The sequence below is a fragment of the Ambystoma mexicanum genome, chromosome 4p (assembly GCF_040938575.1).
Source record: "Ambystoma mexicanum isolate Mex_15411 chromosome 4p, UKY_AmexF1_1, whole genome shotgun sequence".
In the NCBI taxonomy this organism is placed as follows: domain Eukaryota; kingdom Metazoa; phylum Chordata; class Amphibia; order Caudata; family Ambystomatidae; genus Ambystoma; species Ambystoma mexicanum.
Genome location: NC_090927.1, coordinates 131,818,974 through 131,835,903, shown reverse-complemented (window position 1 = coordinate 131,835,903; position 16,930 = coordinate 131,818,974). Strand labels below are relative to the sequence as shown.

Below are 16,930 nucleotides of genomic sequence, written 5' to 3'. Positions count from 1 at the left end.
TCCTCCAATCTTACTACATCCGCCCCAACAAGTTTTTCTCACTTCTGCAAAAAATAATTCCCCCTCTTCCAGGGCAATGTCCTTTGCTTTGGGAATGTCCTCCCCTTCCCCTTCATATGTTGCGCAATCATGCTGTTGCATACCTTCAGCAGTGCAGGGTTCTGTCAGAAAGGTGGCTGGGTTTACTATTCTGCATCGCACTAGTTAAATATTTGGACTTGATAATATTATCTCATAGGCAGATGCTCTTTGTGTGGTTAAAGTGGACTTTGAGCGTTCCAGTATGGCAAACATGGAGTGCTCAACGTACAGGGTTACTGAACATCCCATTAAGACATTGGAACGTTTTTCAAAATGCCGCTGCAGCAAGTGCTTGTATGGAAGCGAACTGTCCCTGCATGACAGAATCAAGTGTACCGATGTAGTAGGCCAGAGGCTTGTGTCCCATGGAGCTTTTCTGGATCTATATTGCGGTCATGAGGGTGCCATTGGAGAGTGAAAACAAATAAAACTCCTGTGTGTAGGTTGCTAGAACTGTGGCTCAGGAAATTACATCTTTCAAGTCATTAAAAGCAGTCACCATATCTGCTGTCCATTAAATGGCCGTTCCCTCGTTCTGTACTTCCTTGAGCCCTTGCAGGAGTGGCCTGGTATAGGCAGCATAGTCTAAAATCCATGCTCGGCAATAATTGCAGAGACACAAGAATTTTTGCATTTCCTCCGCTGTTGTAGGTTTGGTAGTGGGACGCACTGCTGCAGCCCTGTCGGGTATTATTCTCTTACCATCTTTGGAGATAAGTTGGCCTAAGTAGAACACTTTGGGTAAACAGTACTGGAGTTTGTTTTTATCAACCTTATATCCTTTCTGAGCTAGCCACTGGAGGAGGGTAATGGAGTCCCTGTGACAGCTGTACTCGTTGTCGCTGCAGACCAGTAGGTTGTCTACACATTGAATGATGGGCCTGGGCACCTGAATGTTGCCAAGGTCTTCGTGGAGTATCTGGTTAAAGATGCTGGGGCTTTCACAGTACCCCTGGGGCAAGTAATGGTTTTCAAATCGCTTCCCTCCTAGGGTAAACGCTGTAAGGTACTGTGATTCTGAGTCGAGTGGTACTTAGAAAAATGAATTATTCAAGTCAACTACAGTGAAGTGGGTGGCCTTTTTCTGGATGCTACACAGAATAGAGGCCGGGCTGGGAAAAAGAGGAAACTCCTTCTGTACAATATCATTAAGGGGGCACTGCTACAGGTCGGAAAACAAAATCTGCGGGTACCCTCCACTCTTTTTGGGTTATCTGGAGCACTGCCCGGGCAAGCACTCTAATGCCATAAAAAAATATGTCTGGGTTCACAGGTATCCCTCGCACTACCATCTCATAGGCCACTGCGTGCATCACGAGCATGGCCCGGAGGAAGCACATGCCTGGTGTGGCACAGACAATTCCTCTGTCGGTGAACAATATTTACATGTTCAATTTGCTGAGAAAATCTTGACCCAGCAAACTGACAGGGGAGCTGTCCTAGTAAAGGAGTGGTGCCCTAACAATTTTCCCTCCAATTTTTACATCTAAATCTTCCGAATAAGTAACCGTTACTACAGCCCCAGAGAATCCCTGCGTGTCGAGAGTTTTTCCTGATAAGGGGAAGTCACCATCGTTTATGCATGAATTTTCTGCCCATGAGTCCACCATGAAGATGCATTTCTTATTTTCTATCTCTGCCCCCACCAGTGGTTCCTCTTCTGAATGCAAGGTCATTGATAGTACTGGACATGCAAGTGCTCCCTGTGGGCTGTCCTAGTCAGGGTAGGTGTCTGTACCTGGGAACGCAAATGGATTCCCCCCACAACTGTCGCACCTTGGTAGGGAGCTGCAGCACGGTTGGGTGCAGTGGCGAAAGGGTGCCGGCTTGGGTGGCTAGCTAACCAGAATGCGCAGCAGACTGGGATATCAGCAAGGGAGAGGGAGAGTTCAATATCGCAAGAGTTTAGCCGGTCCGATAGCACAGCGAGTAGAGCGCTCGCCTTGACATCTGTGCAGAGCCTGCTGATGCAGATTCGAATCCCTGCAAGGCTAAACTTAGCCTTTCATCCTTCCGAGGTCGATAAATGAGCACCACACACTGTGGGTAATAATAAGCAGTGATCAGATGGCTGAGGGTTCATAGCGCTATATAAATGCTAAATTATTATTGCTAATTATTATTATTTGGGTAATGTGGCAAGAGTGCCTTATGCTAATGGAAGCCAGTAACCGTATCTTTTGCTGCTCATCAGTTCACCATGTACTCGGTAGCCTAGTGCTCCCTTAAATGAGGCAAAACTAAATCCGATTCTAAAGTGACCTGAAATGCTGCGACAAATGACAGAACAACCGACACTATAAATGACCAGATCTTCATGCTGATAGAATTTCTGCAGCTTGTACTTACCTTCATGTTTAGGGCGTTGCACCTGCATCCTGACAGTTGTATAATTTCATTTGGTGGAGTTAACATTCTGGTATTGAAAACAGCCCACCAGTTCAACATGGAATGCATGGGCCTAACGCATATATCCCTTGAGTGTGACTTCGAGTAAACCTTATTGCTGATTTTCTTTCCCCCATCACCCCATGTCAGTGCCTGGGTACCTAATTGTGCCTCTTTGTCCTCCTCTTACCCTGGAAAGTTGAGTATTCCTCGCTAACTGAGGGGTGTTATCTGTTGGATTGTCCCGTGGGTTGCTCTGTGTCATGTGGAAGGCAGGGGCACAGCACATGTCACAGTTATTTGTGTGCTCTGCACCATTTTCCCAGCAGCAAGAGGGTTCCCGTCCCAGCCATGAGACCCTCTCCTGCAGTGCCTACTTGCACAGACCTGGATATTACCAACCAAAAGTTTTAATTTAACTGTAAACGGAAACATGCTCAGATCACTTGCAAATGGCTTTGACTGTAATGAGGGCTGAGGAGTGGTATATCCTACCCAGAACTGAATTGCTGAAAGAAAAGAAATCCCTTGGCTCCATATTTCATCCAATGCATCTCTCCTTTCTGCTTTGTGGAGTAAACAAAATGGCCAGGTTAACCTGGTGGGTGGATCAAGGGACCAACACCCCAAACACATTCCAATGAAAGCTGATGTTCACATTCTTCCTGCAAGCACAAACAGCCCTATAGGTTCTCAGTGCCCTTGACAAAAGAGGCCAAGACCACTAACCTAATTTTCTAACTAATAGCTACTTGATTAACCTTGCATACCGCTTTAAGCAAACTTGATCTACTCTTGTAAGATCAATAAGCTAGCATCCCTTTCTAAACAGTCCCTCCCCAGCGCATGAGACACTGTCCAAGGCAGGATCTACTCATAGAGGGGTAAACTTTTGCTATCATTGTCCCCCAAAGCACCCTGGGTTCTTGGCAGACTGAGATGCCCTTGGGCAAGTATAGGTTTAGAGCTGGAGGAGACATTCAAGTGGCTGTGATTCCCATTTGTTTAGCCAGCCTGCTCGACTCACTGAATTACTTATCCTGCAGACTTTCCTTGAGGGAGTCTTCTCGATATAATACATGGCAGCAGGCAATATCTGTATAAAAGGCTGGAAATAATGTTCTTATCACAGACTAGTCGTGAAATCATAACTGACCAGTAATAAGAAAATGACATCACAACTGCTCTGTAATCGGTTATTATCCTTCAGTTGTGATGTCACAAGGCCTCCTGCTTGAGCCAGCAGAGAGTATTCCAGCTGTTACTGCAGCACTTAATTATAGCTGTGAAAAGCTTTTCAAATTCATTGTTTGCAGAGTAGTTTTCCGTGTAACTTTACAGCCATTTATTGACAAGCAGCTATCTATGGAAGAATGTTTCATTTTTGCACAGTACATTAGGAGCTGCATTTTGATTTGTTCCTATCCAAACAGATTCTATATTTATGATATGGACCAACAAATGGAAGATCTATTACATTATATTAAGCAAGAGAGGAGGTAAAGGGTATGACAGTGTATGGCCATGCATTATAAGCAGTAAAATACCCCCTACCGTACATAAAAATGAATATTGCAAGTCACCTTGGAGTTCCATGACCTTATAAAGGACTCAGCCTCATTCCTCCTTTTGGTCACGAATATCCTTGGTGACTTGCAATGTCCTTCTAATGTAAGGTAGGGAGCACTTTGTACCAACAAGTAAGAGTTATTTTATTTTTAAAAATGTTTTTATTGTGCATTAGCCAAAAAGAACTATGACTTTTTACACAGTATACAAAAAACTGAAAATCAAGTAATTACATAAGAACATAAAAGCATAAATGAAAAATAAGCTTTGTACACAAGAGCAGATAAGAAGAATTAACAGCAGCTAAAACAAAAAACGTTCACGGCATTGGCAGACCATTCAAAATAGCCATTATCTATCAAATTCAATTCTTCAAAACAACTTCAAATGAGGGGAACCTTTCGTTGCCAGATATTAGTCTGTCCCAAAATATGTCTGAAGATAAAACGTTGGGATCATGCACAAAATGCTTGAGTCTTGCAACTCTGACAAACCAGGTCCCAGCACACTCTGAGTTACTTTAGCGCTAGGCTTATCGCATAAATCAGAGGGATAGAAATTTTTTAAACTGACATGGAGGATTTCCATAGTTGGAAGCAAATTGAGTCTAAGATGTAGGAAGTCCATTCGTGTACGTGGATCGGATGATTTCATAAGATATTGGGCGAGGAGAGACCTTGGTTTTTCAGTTAGAAGTGGGGATGAAGATGGCTTAGCCGACCTAATTTTGTTCACAGTTCTTATCCAATCCATTTGATCGAGACTTCCCTTTGCTTTACCTGGATTTTGGATAAGAGTAACAGAGTCCAGGTCACTTAGAGTAAGAAGGTCAACACACCGCTCTTTCAAGGTGTTTAATAAAAGATTGACAGATTTCCTCATAGTAAGCTCTAGAGTCTCATACAATGATGATTTTGGGGGAGCAAGTATCAATCTATAGCATGAGAACCATTTCCACTCCAACTAGTTCTTCAGGCAGGTGAGGCCAAGTTCAAATCTTAGGCAGGAAATTAGAACACAATCTGGAAGACCCAGGGACTTCTTCCAGATTTTGCTTTCAATCTTGTCCCAGTCCAAATCGTAAACCATCAGATTACATTCCATGCCAAAAAGGAGGACTGGCACAACCTTCCCTACATAAAATGTTACCAGAGGCAGAAGAGAAAATTTACAAAACTGCAAGCAGATTTTATTCATCTGAGCAATTAAGTTAACTACCTTTAGATCAATTGTGAGCATAAGCTCAAGTAAGAGTTATTGTTTCCCATCCATTTTGCTTAATTGCTTGTAGGAGGATTACAGCTTTGCCACAGTAGTGAAGAAATTAGCCAACCACTTGTCTCTTCTGAGGTGGGGGTTCCATGTTTGCGTGTTTTCCTTCAGAATGATCTTAAACGTCTCATGTCGCAGATTCTCTACGAAAGCGTGCGTCAGCATTAGCGGGTGACTTTCCCTCACAGTTATTCTGGGTGGCCTTTAATTCTTTTCTCTTACTCTTTAGTCAGCTTAGAGCCGATTACTTTTCAGAAGAGGGGCAGTTTCCCTGATCCCAGTGTAGGCTTCGTAAATTATTCCCCTCGCATTTACTCATCACGTCCTCCACTTTGTCCATGCTGCGCTGTTAATTTTTGCTGTTAATTTTTGCCGCTGGGACTTTCATGTTTGACGTGATTTCGTTAATGTCCACGGCCCTTTTCCAATGCAACTCAAGCAGTTAATTTAATGTCTCCTCACCTTCTCCACTGCGATACATGCTGGCGTCAGGATTAATCTGCCTCTTGTGGTGGGTTGTCTGGGTTTTTATCAATATGTCATGTGCATCTGAGGATTTGGGGTACTGTGCAGCAGGGCGCGTCCAAGTCCAATGTAAACCTGGGAGTAGTGAGCAGCTCCCCATTTATGCTGCCAACCTGATTGAGAGACAGTCCTTCCAAATTCGCCTGGTCTGTGCCCTTGTTTGGGTCTTTTGTCCCTAGTATGTGAGGCCTAGAGCACTTTGCAAGTCATCTATTTCTCAGAACTTTTTTCTGGAAAATGTATAGTCCACTGTATAAGGATATTTCTCACTGCACCTCTTATGCCCATCTGGGAGCTGGGGGTGATCCATAATCGGCAAGAATTACATGCCCTCAAGCAGCCCTACAGATAAGGGGTGTATCAGTCACTTTTACTCCCTAAAAATAGGCAAATACTCCCAAGGAATCAAAAATAGAGAGTACACATATTCCCAATAAAAAATGGCAAATGAACACCTAGGAGCTTGTGCCACTGGTTTCACCCAAACAGTCCCATGGGTATTTTTGGACCAGTAGTGCACGTACTACCACAGGAAGAAACTGCTAGAATCAAGGAAGGTGTATCTTTTAGTGTGCCTGAATAACATGGTGCAAAGAAGTATTTCCCACAAAACATTTCTATTTTACAGTAAATAATATATTTTTACTTGCTTATAAAAAATACTCCTATTGGGAAAAGGACTTACTTTTTTACTCCCTAAAAAATCATTTTACTGCCAACTTTCAAAAATACACCCACTTCAAAATGTTATCTGGTGCACTGCCTCCAAGTAAGGAATCCTAGAGAAGGGGGCAATGGGCATTTTGGGAATTGAGGGAAGACACTCAGTTGAGTTAGAGTAAGTCAATATTCATCACAATATGGACATTTGGAAGCAGGGGTCGGGCCATTGATTCTTTTCTCTGCTTCCTGTTTCTTCTTGATAGCCACCTTGCGGCATTGAGCACACCTTCCACGCTATGCTTCAATTGAACAGAAGCCCTTCGAGACTTGTGACATCAACCTCTCCTTCAGGCACGTGTTTTGCTTGAAAAGAATATTTGGGAGGTTAGAGACTGTGTTTTTGCGTGCGCCTTCAGGGTTCAGGAGGCTTCTCTAGCGGATGAAACTGTGATGGTTTTCTATCAAAAGCTGCTGCTGATGAGTTATTTAGTCCCCACATGGCAGAATAAACCAATTAACATATACTATTCTATAGAGCTTTTTTGGAGGAGATTGAGAAGGGACTTGTACTTTCATCTGCATGCATAGAAACATCATCCAGCCTAGCAGAGTATTGTTTTTTGAGGCTAGTCTCGTGACTGATATCGGTCCCCTTTAGGTCTGCCGCTTAGCTGCTGCGCCGCCTTCCTTGCTCGAGACTCATTTGTCGCAGTGCAGACCTCCGTATGAGTTCAGAAAAAATTAAACAACAAACCATCCGTTATTGTGGGAGGGGGTTGCACACCCGCACATATTTTCACAACATATTTATTTTAAGGCATGAACTTGTCCTCAGAGCCAAACCCTGCCGACACGTGTTTCAGGTCAGCCTTTTTCTCAAGGCACATGCCTCCTCAGGACCTCCAATCGCGGCCTTAACCTCAGGTAATTGAACATCCTTACCACCAGTAGACTCAATAAAATACATATGGTCATTTTAAAAACAAGTGTAGCCAATCCCTAAACGGTAGGTGTTGCTGCAATCACCAGCCCGGAGTGGCAGAACATATTTGCTGTAGTATAACATTGCTTGCCCGTTGGCTGGTAGAGCAGGCTACGAGACAACCCATCTAATCAAACAGAAGTCCTAGGAGAAGCAGTGGCCTGCAGAACACTCAAGCAGCAGGAAGTGAGGCGTGAGTCTTAAATTGGTTGTTTGGAGTAAAGATCCTCTGAGGTGGGCCAATGCCCCACCCAACTGAGCGATAATCCACCAGTCCTGAAGCACGAGACATGTGCTGGGAAATAACAGCGAACCAGCTAAAAAGCGAACTAAAAATGATCAACTAGTCATGGCCCCTGGAAACAAACACAGTTGCCATTTTATTTTGATAAAGCATACCAACTAAAACAGATACGTTTAATAATTAAGATGTAGTACATATATTGGACTAATGAGAGGAACATAGTGAATGAACACATTTAGTGGCCATGTGATCCTAGCTTCTCGCAACAGTCTGCCAAGAGTGTCAGGTTGTCAGCACACTGTTGGGACAAGATCAAACACAACAAACCAAACGCAACAAACAACTATTTTAAGTGTATGCTTTACTCAGGGTTTTTTCTCACATGGTTTTGAGTGGGTCAGGGAAGATGAAGAAAAATAGACCAATGCAGGAAATCCTGTCTTGGGAGGCTAGTATCGCTATCATCCCAACACGAGCCTCCTCTAGTCTCTTGGTGATCTTCTGTTAATCAGGCACATGAGCAGTTTAGATTCATTGCTCAAGGACTTTGGTCAGAATGGCGAGTCATTAAAAAGTCTCTATGGGTCTCGTCCTGGTGCCACTCAGTCTCTAGAGAAGCCAAGAGTTCACCCAAATTGCTTTTATTTTGTTATTATCGGGTTATGGTGTTCTGGGTAAGGTTCTTGCACTCCAGTCTTGGAGTGTTTAGGTGTGTCACTGTGAACGCCAGCCGGTTCCAAGCTTCTTGCCAGAACAGTGAGTGGCACCTTCTGCCGTGTTGCAGCCGAGTCTGGTCTGGAGGGAGGCTGTGTCTAGGGTGCAGGTGTTTGAACACTTGGGCCCTAAACCGCTTGGATCACTGAAGGCTGCTGATCTTCGGAGCCCTCAGCCCACTGGTCAGGACTTCCCCATTGCCCCAATATCTACTTGTACCTGCAGGGTCTATATCTAGATCACCTCTCCCCCGTGGGACTAGGAAAATCCTGATTCACCTCTTTGATGTCCCGTCACATGTTCATTCCTCCTCCCACCACACTCATGCACTCCGTAGTTATATTTTCTCTTCTTGTCTTCTGTTCCTCTGCAGCCTTTTCCTTCCCCACACCTCCTCCACGGCTATTAGTGTTTCCCCCCTTCCTTCCTTTCTTCTTCCTCACCTCTGTCTTTTTGTATCATTGACTCCTTTGATCTTTCATTTACCTTCTAGTTTTCTATTCCCTTCTTCACCTCCACCTTTTCTGCACCTCTCTTCACGGCCTCCTCTTCTTCTCTCTCTTCACCACCTCCTCTTCTGCTCCTCTCTTCACCGTCTCCTCTTCTCTCTCTCCACCACCTCCTCTGATTTTTGCCAAATCCCTCGCTCATCTTATTCCTCTAGCCCAGTTCTGTGGAGAAGCCCGCCAAAAAGTGGCACAAAGGGCTCGACCTTGGTCAGAGTTACAGAGACGGACACGAATGCCATTTTACAAAAGAGTTCTGGCAAAAAGACCCAACCGTTGATTTAATATTAAATAAATAAGCCGGCGGTATCTTTAACATTGCACCAAAAAGTGGTGTGTTTAAAATCAATGGGAAAATCCCATAGAAAATATTCTGGTGGAATATTTCGTGTGGTAACCACTGCCGCCAGCCATAAACTCGACAAGGGGGGACTGGACAGTGCCCCCTTGAAAACAGACCCAGGGGCAGTCGAATTAACCCCTTCCAGTACTTCCACAATATGATGGTTTGTACTGGTTCTGTTCACAATTTTGGACTAGTAAAGTCAATGGTGACTTTACATGCCCTGGGAGACAGTAGTCAGTCCCAGGGTATGGAGTCTATGTTTGGGGGTCACTATGACACCCGTGTGTTACTGCACTGAGGGTGCTGTGTAACACATACACAAAAAATAGATGATACCCTAGGGAGTAAAAAGAAACCCCATAGCCCATAAGCACATAACAAGTTAAAGACATACCTCAAATCATGCCTAAGAGTGGGAGGAAAAGAGTCTCACTCTTAGCAGGAGAAAAAAACAAACCCCAACAATTCAGCAACGCTGCTGGGGGACTCATGAGGTTTGGGAAATTAGCCTTATAAGAGAATTCTCCCTAACAGGAAAGAGAGAGTGGAACCTGCCCGTGATGCCGAGCAATCTTCTGTGAGGGAAGTTTCTAGGACACCGAATGCATGGCGCTAGAATTAGTCACACCATGGCTGTGTGATGGACTTGGTATGTGCTCAAGTCTACCATTGAGTCATAGAGGCCTTTCTGCCAGGTATAGTTTTTATATGCCCCTCCAGTAAACCAGAGGGATAATCTGGGGGTGCCAAGCCCACTGACAGAAATGCCAGAACCAAAAGTCTCCCATTGAGACGACTGAAGGGAAAGAGGGGCGGGGGAGAAGGGATCATTGCGGTCCTCCAAGAACTGCACCTGCGAGGCCACTACATGGGGTGGGAGGCTGACTGCGCACTGTTGGGTGGTGTGGGAAACGTGTAGTGCAGTGATTCCTTCAGGTCCTTAGAATGTGCACCATCTATAATAGAAGGATAGGCCTTCAACTCCATATCCTATTTGCGTTCTGTGGCATACTGGAAATCCTCCTCTGCTTCATTGCACAGAGGGACACGGTCAAGACCCCCACACACACATATAAGCAGGGGAGCCGACTTATGAATTTCCCGGGGGGGGGGGCCCAAATACAGGAAGTGACTTCACTGGCAGTTATAGGAATGCAAATTTGCATGTAGTTGGCAACTTGGTGCAACGGCATGCGGGGGGGTGGAGGCGCGCACAGCGCAGAACAGTGGAAGCATTGGCTCGCATGTACTGCATATACTAAAGTCAAGTAAGAAGGAGATTTAAGCCTTCGAGTGGCATTCCAGTAGGCCATCACTGCCCCTACTCCACCCGTCTATAATCATCCAGGTTGTAGTAGCCCTCAAAAGGCAGAGCAACACAACTAGGATGGGAGAACGAAATGCCGTCCCATCCTGTGAGTGTGTCAAACGTCAGAGCAAAGACTGTGCGTGTGCCTCCTACCTTGGAGCACAATCTCACTAATTTGGTGCAAATCTCGCAAGTGGAAGCATGGGAATCCCCTGCATGTTGTGAGCTGCAGACCCCGGATCACATGCTCATTTCTTCAGTGTGAAACTCTGGCCAAGGCTCTTTGGGCAAGCATTCAGGATGGGTCTCACACCTATAAACAGTGTGGTATATTGAGTGTGCACCTCACTCCTTGGAGCATAGTATCACCCGTTGCTGGTAATCTCACAACTGAATGTAGTTTCACTCTTGGTCCTCTCAGTGACCCCATGTATATTAATGGAGTTAGTCTCCCATCTGGGAAGACAATTATATTTCTGTTAAAACACTCTGAATTGTCACTCCAGTTTTCTCGATCTATAGATCCATACCATATTCATTCAGTGTGTGTGCAGGGGTGATAACTTGTGTCTGAGAGAGCTCATTCTTTCATTCAGGAAAGATAAAGGGTTAACAACCCCCTGTATGTGGGATCAGGCTCATTTTGCCCCATGGCCCCTCCAAAAGGAGTGAGCAGGTTTTAAGACCCTGCTGATTCTGCTATCGGACAGGCTCGAGCCTTCTATCCCTTGCCCCATCACGGCTCCCAACATCCTGAGCGGCAGCTTATTGACAGCAGGCAGCTCCGGATATGCCTGTTGCCAATTGAATGTAGACCGATCTACTATTTGGACACTGGTAGAGAGCCATGAATCCATATTGGTGGTGAAAAAGCACTCAACGTACAGAACACAATGGTATAGTGTTGCAGTCCTGCTGAGAAATGACAATTCTGAGCATGTGAGCAGTAGGCTGGATCAGTGCTGCCCCATAAAAGGTGTAGTACACGCATTATAAATAACCAATTAAAAGAAAAAGAAATACATCTGTTGAGAAGTGCTGGGGCCTTGTCAATAAGAGTGTAGCAGCTCCACTGAGAAGTGCTGATGTTGTCCCATCAAAAGTATAGCAGCCCCACTAAGATGAACTAGCATTGCCTCAACAAAAGCATAGTATTGCCGCTGAGAAGATTCAACAATTATAGAAGCCCTTTTACAGCAGTACTATCCCATCAATAGTATAGCCAGCTAACTGAGGAGTGCCAGCATTGCCCCATTTCAAATATGGCAGCTCCACTAGAAAGCGCTGGCTCATACGCCTCCGCTCCCCGCCCATAGCATTCACCCTCACCACGTGCACACTCAGAGACATGCAGTCTCATTTGCCCTCTCCCTGCCCCTGCTCCCTGCTCCCTCCCTCACTTTGCATCTGTACCTCCTTTTCTAAAAATCCTTCTGCGTTGGGTGTACCTCTACATCTGTTCACCCCTCTTGCCAAGAGGGGTGCACAGATGTACAAATACACCAAACCCAAAACGACTTTTAGAAATTGAGGGACCGACTTGTTTTGCATCTGTGCCTCCATTTCTAAAAATCGTTCTGGGTTGGGTGTACCTCTACATCTGTGCACCCCTCTTGGCAACAGGGGTGCACAGATGTACAAATACACCCAACCCAAACCGATTTTTAGAAATTGAGGTACAGACTTGCTTTGCATCTGTGCCTCCATTTCTAAAAATCCTTCTGGGTTGGGTGTACCTCTACATCTGTTCACCCCTCTTGCCAAGAGGGGTGCACAGATGTACACATACACTAAACCCAAACCGATTTTTAGAAATTGAGGTACAGACTTGCTTTGCATCTGTGCCTCCATTTCTAAAAATCCTTCTGGGTTGGGTGTACCTCTACATCTGTGCACCCCTCTTGGCAAGAGGGGTGCACAGATGTACACATACACTAAACCCAAACCGAATCGTTTTTGGTTGGGTGTACCTCTACATCTGTGCACCCCGGTGCACAGATGTAGACGTATACCCAACCCAAAACGATGTTTAGAAATTGAGGGACAGATGCAAAGCAAGAGCCTCTTGCTTTGCATCTGTCCCACACTTTCTAAACATCGTTTTTCCCCGGCTTTTACCCGGGCCGCCAGAGAGAGAGACAGTATGGATGGAACAAAGGGCCATCCATACTGCGTTTCTTCTCTCGCCTGGGGGGCTCAGCCCCGACTTCATTCTGCCGGTGGTGTGGTGTGGGGGGGGGGCGGGCCCCCCATCCCCTGTACGCAAAGCCCCTGCATATCCTGTGCAAGTATGCCTCTGCAATAGTGCCAGTCTACCAAGAGTGCAATATTGGTGTTGCGGCTCCACGATTACACGAGTAGCTCAGTGTTCACATGCGTGTGTAACTGTTGTTGTGCTTAACCTTGCCAGGAAACAGATGTGCAATGGAGCTTTAGTATGAAAGAGCTCAAGCATTGGTTATGGTTCTGCTGATCTGTTTCATGCCGCCCTCCCCCTCTTCTATTGGAATGGAAAGTGAAAGGCACTCGCCTGCTTTTTAGTTTCGCCACCTATAATCCTGAACTATTGCAGTAGAGCACAGATAGGGTGGAATGGCTTATGAGGAGAGGCACACAGCTTCTAGGTGTTGTTTGGTTATTTGCCCCTCCACTGAGTGCCCAGGGCCATGCTAATCCCTACAGCCATTGCCACCCAGTTTCTGCCCCCATCCAGCCCAAAGCACCTCCTCCTGGGACGTCTTTGAAGTTGCCTGTAACGAGCATTACTATCAAACTTTGCACTCAAAGTGACTGCCCGCGTTTTTTCAACGCAGCCTTCTGAGAGTTAATGGCTTAATTGGAGCTGTAAATGCACCACTGCTGTAATAAAAATGTGTTACCTGGTCTGCCCTCAGCCACTCGATTTATAAGCACTTTGCATGTCCTTCAATGAAACCCTGTTAAAAACACGCATTGGCATTGCCAACAGTTGTGCTTGTGTATAAGGATTAGGCATTTGCCAGTTATTGCTATTAGATGCCCAGGTACTTGCACCATTTTACACCTGATACATCAATGGCCAGTTAATACCACTACGGCTGTGCCTGGCAAGTGCCTTTCCCATGCCTACACAAAGCCCATACTGTTGGCATTGCCAATGCTTGTTTTACCCTCTGTGTGCGGACAGTGCTGTGCATGGCAGTTACCAAACAATCCTTTAAAGGTTATTTTCCCCAGATCATCTCTCTGTCAACGGGATAGATATTATTGACTCTACTGAGGAGACCCACACAACTGGAGCTGGTGGTATACTTAACTCACGACATGCGTGTGTCTGCATTTGCAGTAGCTTTCGAGATGTAGTCACGGTTTAGTGCAGGCTTGCTCGTGGTCTCGGAGAGGAGATACCAGACTTTAGACGGAATGTGCGCGCGAAAAGCAGAGAAACGCATATTGTCGTGGCACGTCAGGGATGAGAGGAGCCAGCCATGAGTTGTGCTGAGCTAAGCTTTTGTGGACATTTCCTATGCTATCTTGTGCAACAAACAAAAAAAACAATAATTAACATAGATACTATTGTTTTTATTAGCCCCGGCCGCCCACTGACCTGAGTTTCAACTTTGACGTGAACAAGCAGCAACGGCAGCTGATAGCGGAACTGGAAAACAAGAACAGGTATTTCCCGCGCAACTGGTCAATGATTCACTGCCAGAGAACCGTTTTTAGGTTAACAGCTTGTCATTTGTAACCTCTGTTACTTTGTTGAAACCTTCGCAGCTCTTTTTTTATCGACTGGTGACTGATTTTTGTTCTTTTCTGTGTCAGACTGGGCAGTCACTGATGCGCCCCATGCTTGCCTCCACTGTCACCCATGCCCTCCCTAACCACCCCATGCTTGCCTCCACTGTCACCCATGTCCTCCCTATCCACCCCATGCTTGCCTCCACTGTCACCCATGCCCTCCCTAACCACCCCATGCTTGCCTCCACTGTCACACATGCCCTTCCTAGTCACCCCATGCTTGCCTCCACTGTCACACATGCCCTTCCTAGTCACCCCATGCTTGCCTCCACTGTCACACATGCCCTTCCTAGTCACCCCATGCTTGCCTCCACTGTCACACATGCCCTCCCTAACCACCCCATGCTTACCTCCACTGTCACCCATGCCCTCCCTAATCACCCCATGCTTGCCTCCACTGTCACCCATGCCCTCCCTAACCACCCCATGCTTGCCTCCACTGTCACCCATGCCCTCCCTAACCACCCCATGCTTGCCTCCACTGTCACCCATGCCCTCCATAACCACCCCATGCTTGCCTCCACTGTCACACATGCCCTTCCTAGTCACCCCATGCTTGCCTCCACTGTGTCACCCATGCCCTTCCTAGTCACCCCATGCTTGCCCCCACTGTCAAGCATGCCCTTCCCAGTCACCCTGTGCTTGCCTCCACACTGTCACCCATGCTCTTCCTAGTCACCCCATGCTTGCCTCCACTGTCACCCATGCCCTCCATAACCACCCCATGCTTGCCTCCACTGTCACACATGCCCTTCCTAGTCACCCCATGCTTGCCTCCACTGTGTCACCCATGCCCTTCCTAGTCACCCCATGCTTGCCCCCACTGTCAAGCATGCCCTTCCCAGTCACCCTGTGCTTGCCTCCACACTGTCACCCATGCTCTTCCTAGTCACCCCATGCTTGCCTCCACTCTGTCACCCATGCTCTTCCTAGTCACCCTTTGCAAGCCGCGACGGTCACATATGCCTTTCCCAGTCACCCTCCACCCTTGTTTATATTTTTGATCTTTAACTTTTAATGTTAGTTTGTTTAATAGACAGTTTACAAAATATTGTTCATTGGAGAATTGAGAGCGTCCATGGCTCACTTTAACACTTTTACTTTTTTGAGTAATAATGTTTGTGTGCGAAACCTGCGCGAGCCCAGGCCCATCATCACATTTGATACATTCACTGAACAGCTGATCTTTGTTAACAAATGCTGCCCAAGGAGTAAAAACCAGGAAGCTTAGTCATTCCGAATTATAGCTAGCCCAAATGGCTGCCAAGCAGAGTGCCCTGGCCTGCAGTTTTCCCTGAGATCCACTGCTGAAAATGATGTCCAGCTTAGATGGCTCACCGTAAGGTCACAACCATACAGACCTTTCTTTCTTTATTGAAGGGGCAATCTAGCATCTTCCAGAAAGGAGTCCCTGCCCTCCAAATTGTAATGTAGAGGCGAAGTGTAGTGCTGCACACCACTTCTCTCTTACTCTATGCTGTGCCCACTCACAGCTGCCCTGGCACTTCTGGATCGAAATCCCTGTGTCCTGGATCAGGCTCCTCATTAGGCCAAGACGGGGCTTTCAAAACCAAGTGCATTACGCAGCACTCTTTGCACTCGTTCTTCTCTGAGCATGCATAGCCGCCCCCTTTCGAGCGCATGGTTTCTCTGCTCTCACTGGCCCTGCCCTGCCTGCCTCTCTTATTAGTCCTACAGTAAGGAGACGTCTCTGATCTTTGCATACACAATCTGCACAAGTATTTTGCTTGTTATTAAGTCGTCTGAGCTGTAGCCCTAGGGGAAAAGTATCTTTTCTTTTTTCCTCTTTCATGAGTGATATTTTGCGCCTCTGCCACCAGATTCCTGCTATGCCCTTTTATTGAGCGAGACCCCTTCATGCTGCCACTGCCTCCAGATCCTTGCTCTGCCCACTCCTTAGGCAGATCCCAGTTTTTGGATCTCTTCAAGGTCCTCTTTAGTTTACAGTAGGTCCTGCTCTACATCTCATGCATTGTCCACGTGGCCCACCTCAGGAAACTCTCCTATAGTAGGTCTTCTAGACAGTCCTGAAAGAGGGAGAAGCGGGAGATGCACGATGAAAAGCCTGCTGTGTTGATTCCTGTGGATCCGAAGCACCCTTTCTGTGTCAGCTAGTAAGATTCTGAGTGAGTTGGGTTAGGTAGCAGGAGGGCCTGTGCTTTCGAAGGGGAACCCAAGGTTTGGTATCCTGCCTGGTTGCTTGCCAAGGTATTCCGCCCTGCACACATGGGAGGAGGACTGTGTGTGCAGAGTCGGTGGATGGATACCTTCCAGGGTTTGCTAGGTGTTGGTTCAAAGATTGGAGATCTATTAAAGTGGCAGCGGCTGGCATGCACGTGTGTGTTTTTGTATAATGTAAGGTGGAAAGATGGAGGGTAGCCGTGTTTGAGATGATGGGACTTTAATTATCAATATGGGGGTGATCCTTGCACAGCAGCAGATATTGGACTTGATGGTCCATGCGGCTCTACGCACTAGTATAGTGGAGGCCCATTCAGTGTATGGGTCACCCCGATGGTCCATTGGGGTG

General features: G+C 46.4%; 1 protein-coding gene across 7 annotated transcripts in view; it reads left to right on the top strand.

Moving 5' to 3' along the window:
* DTNB (dystrobrevin beta) overlaps positions 1-16,930 on the top strand; it is a 1,559,893-nt gene that overhangs the window by 1,270,336 nt on the left and 272,627 nt on the right. For all 7 annotated transcript variants that reach the window (XM_069605562.1, XM_069605560.1, XM_069605561.1 and 4 more), the window contains one exon: positions 14,168-14,253. In XM_069605562.1, the coding sequence (XP_069461663.1) occupies positions 14,168-14,253 (86 nt within the window). The remainder of the gene's footprint in view (positions 1-14,167; positions 14,254-16,930) is intronic.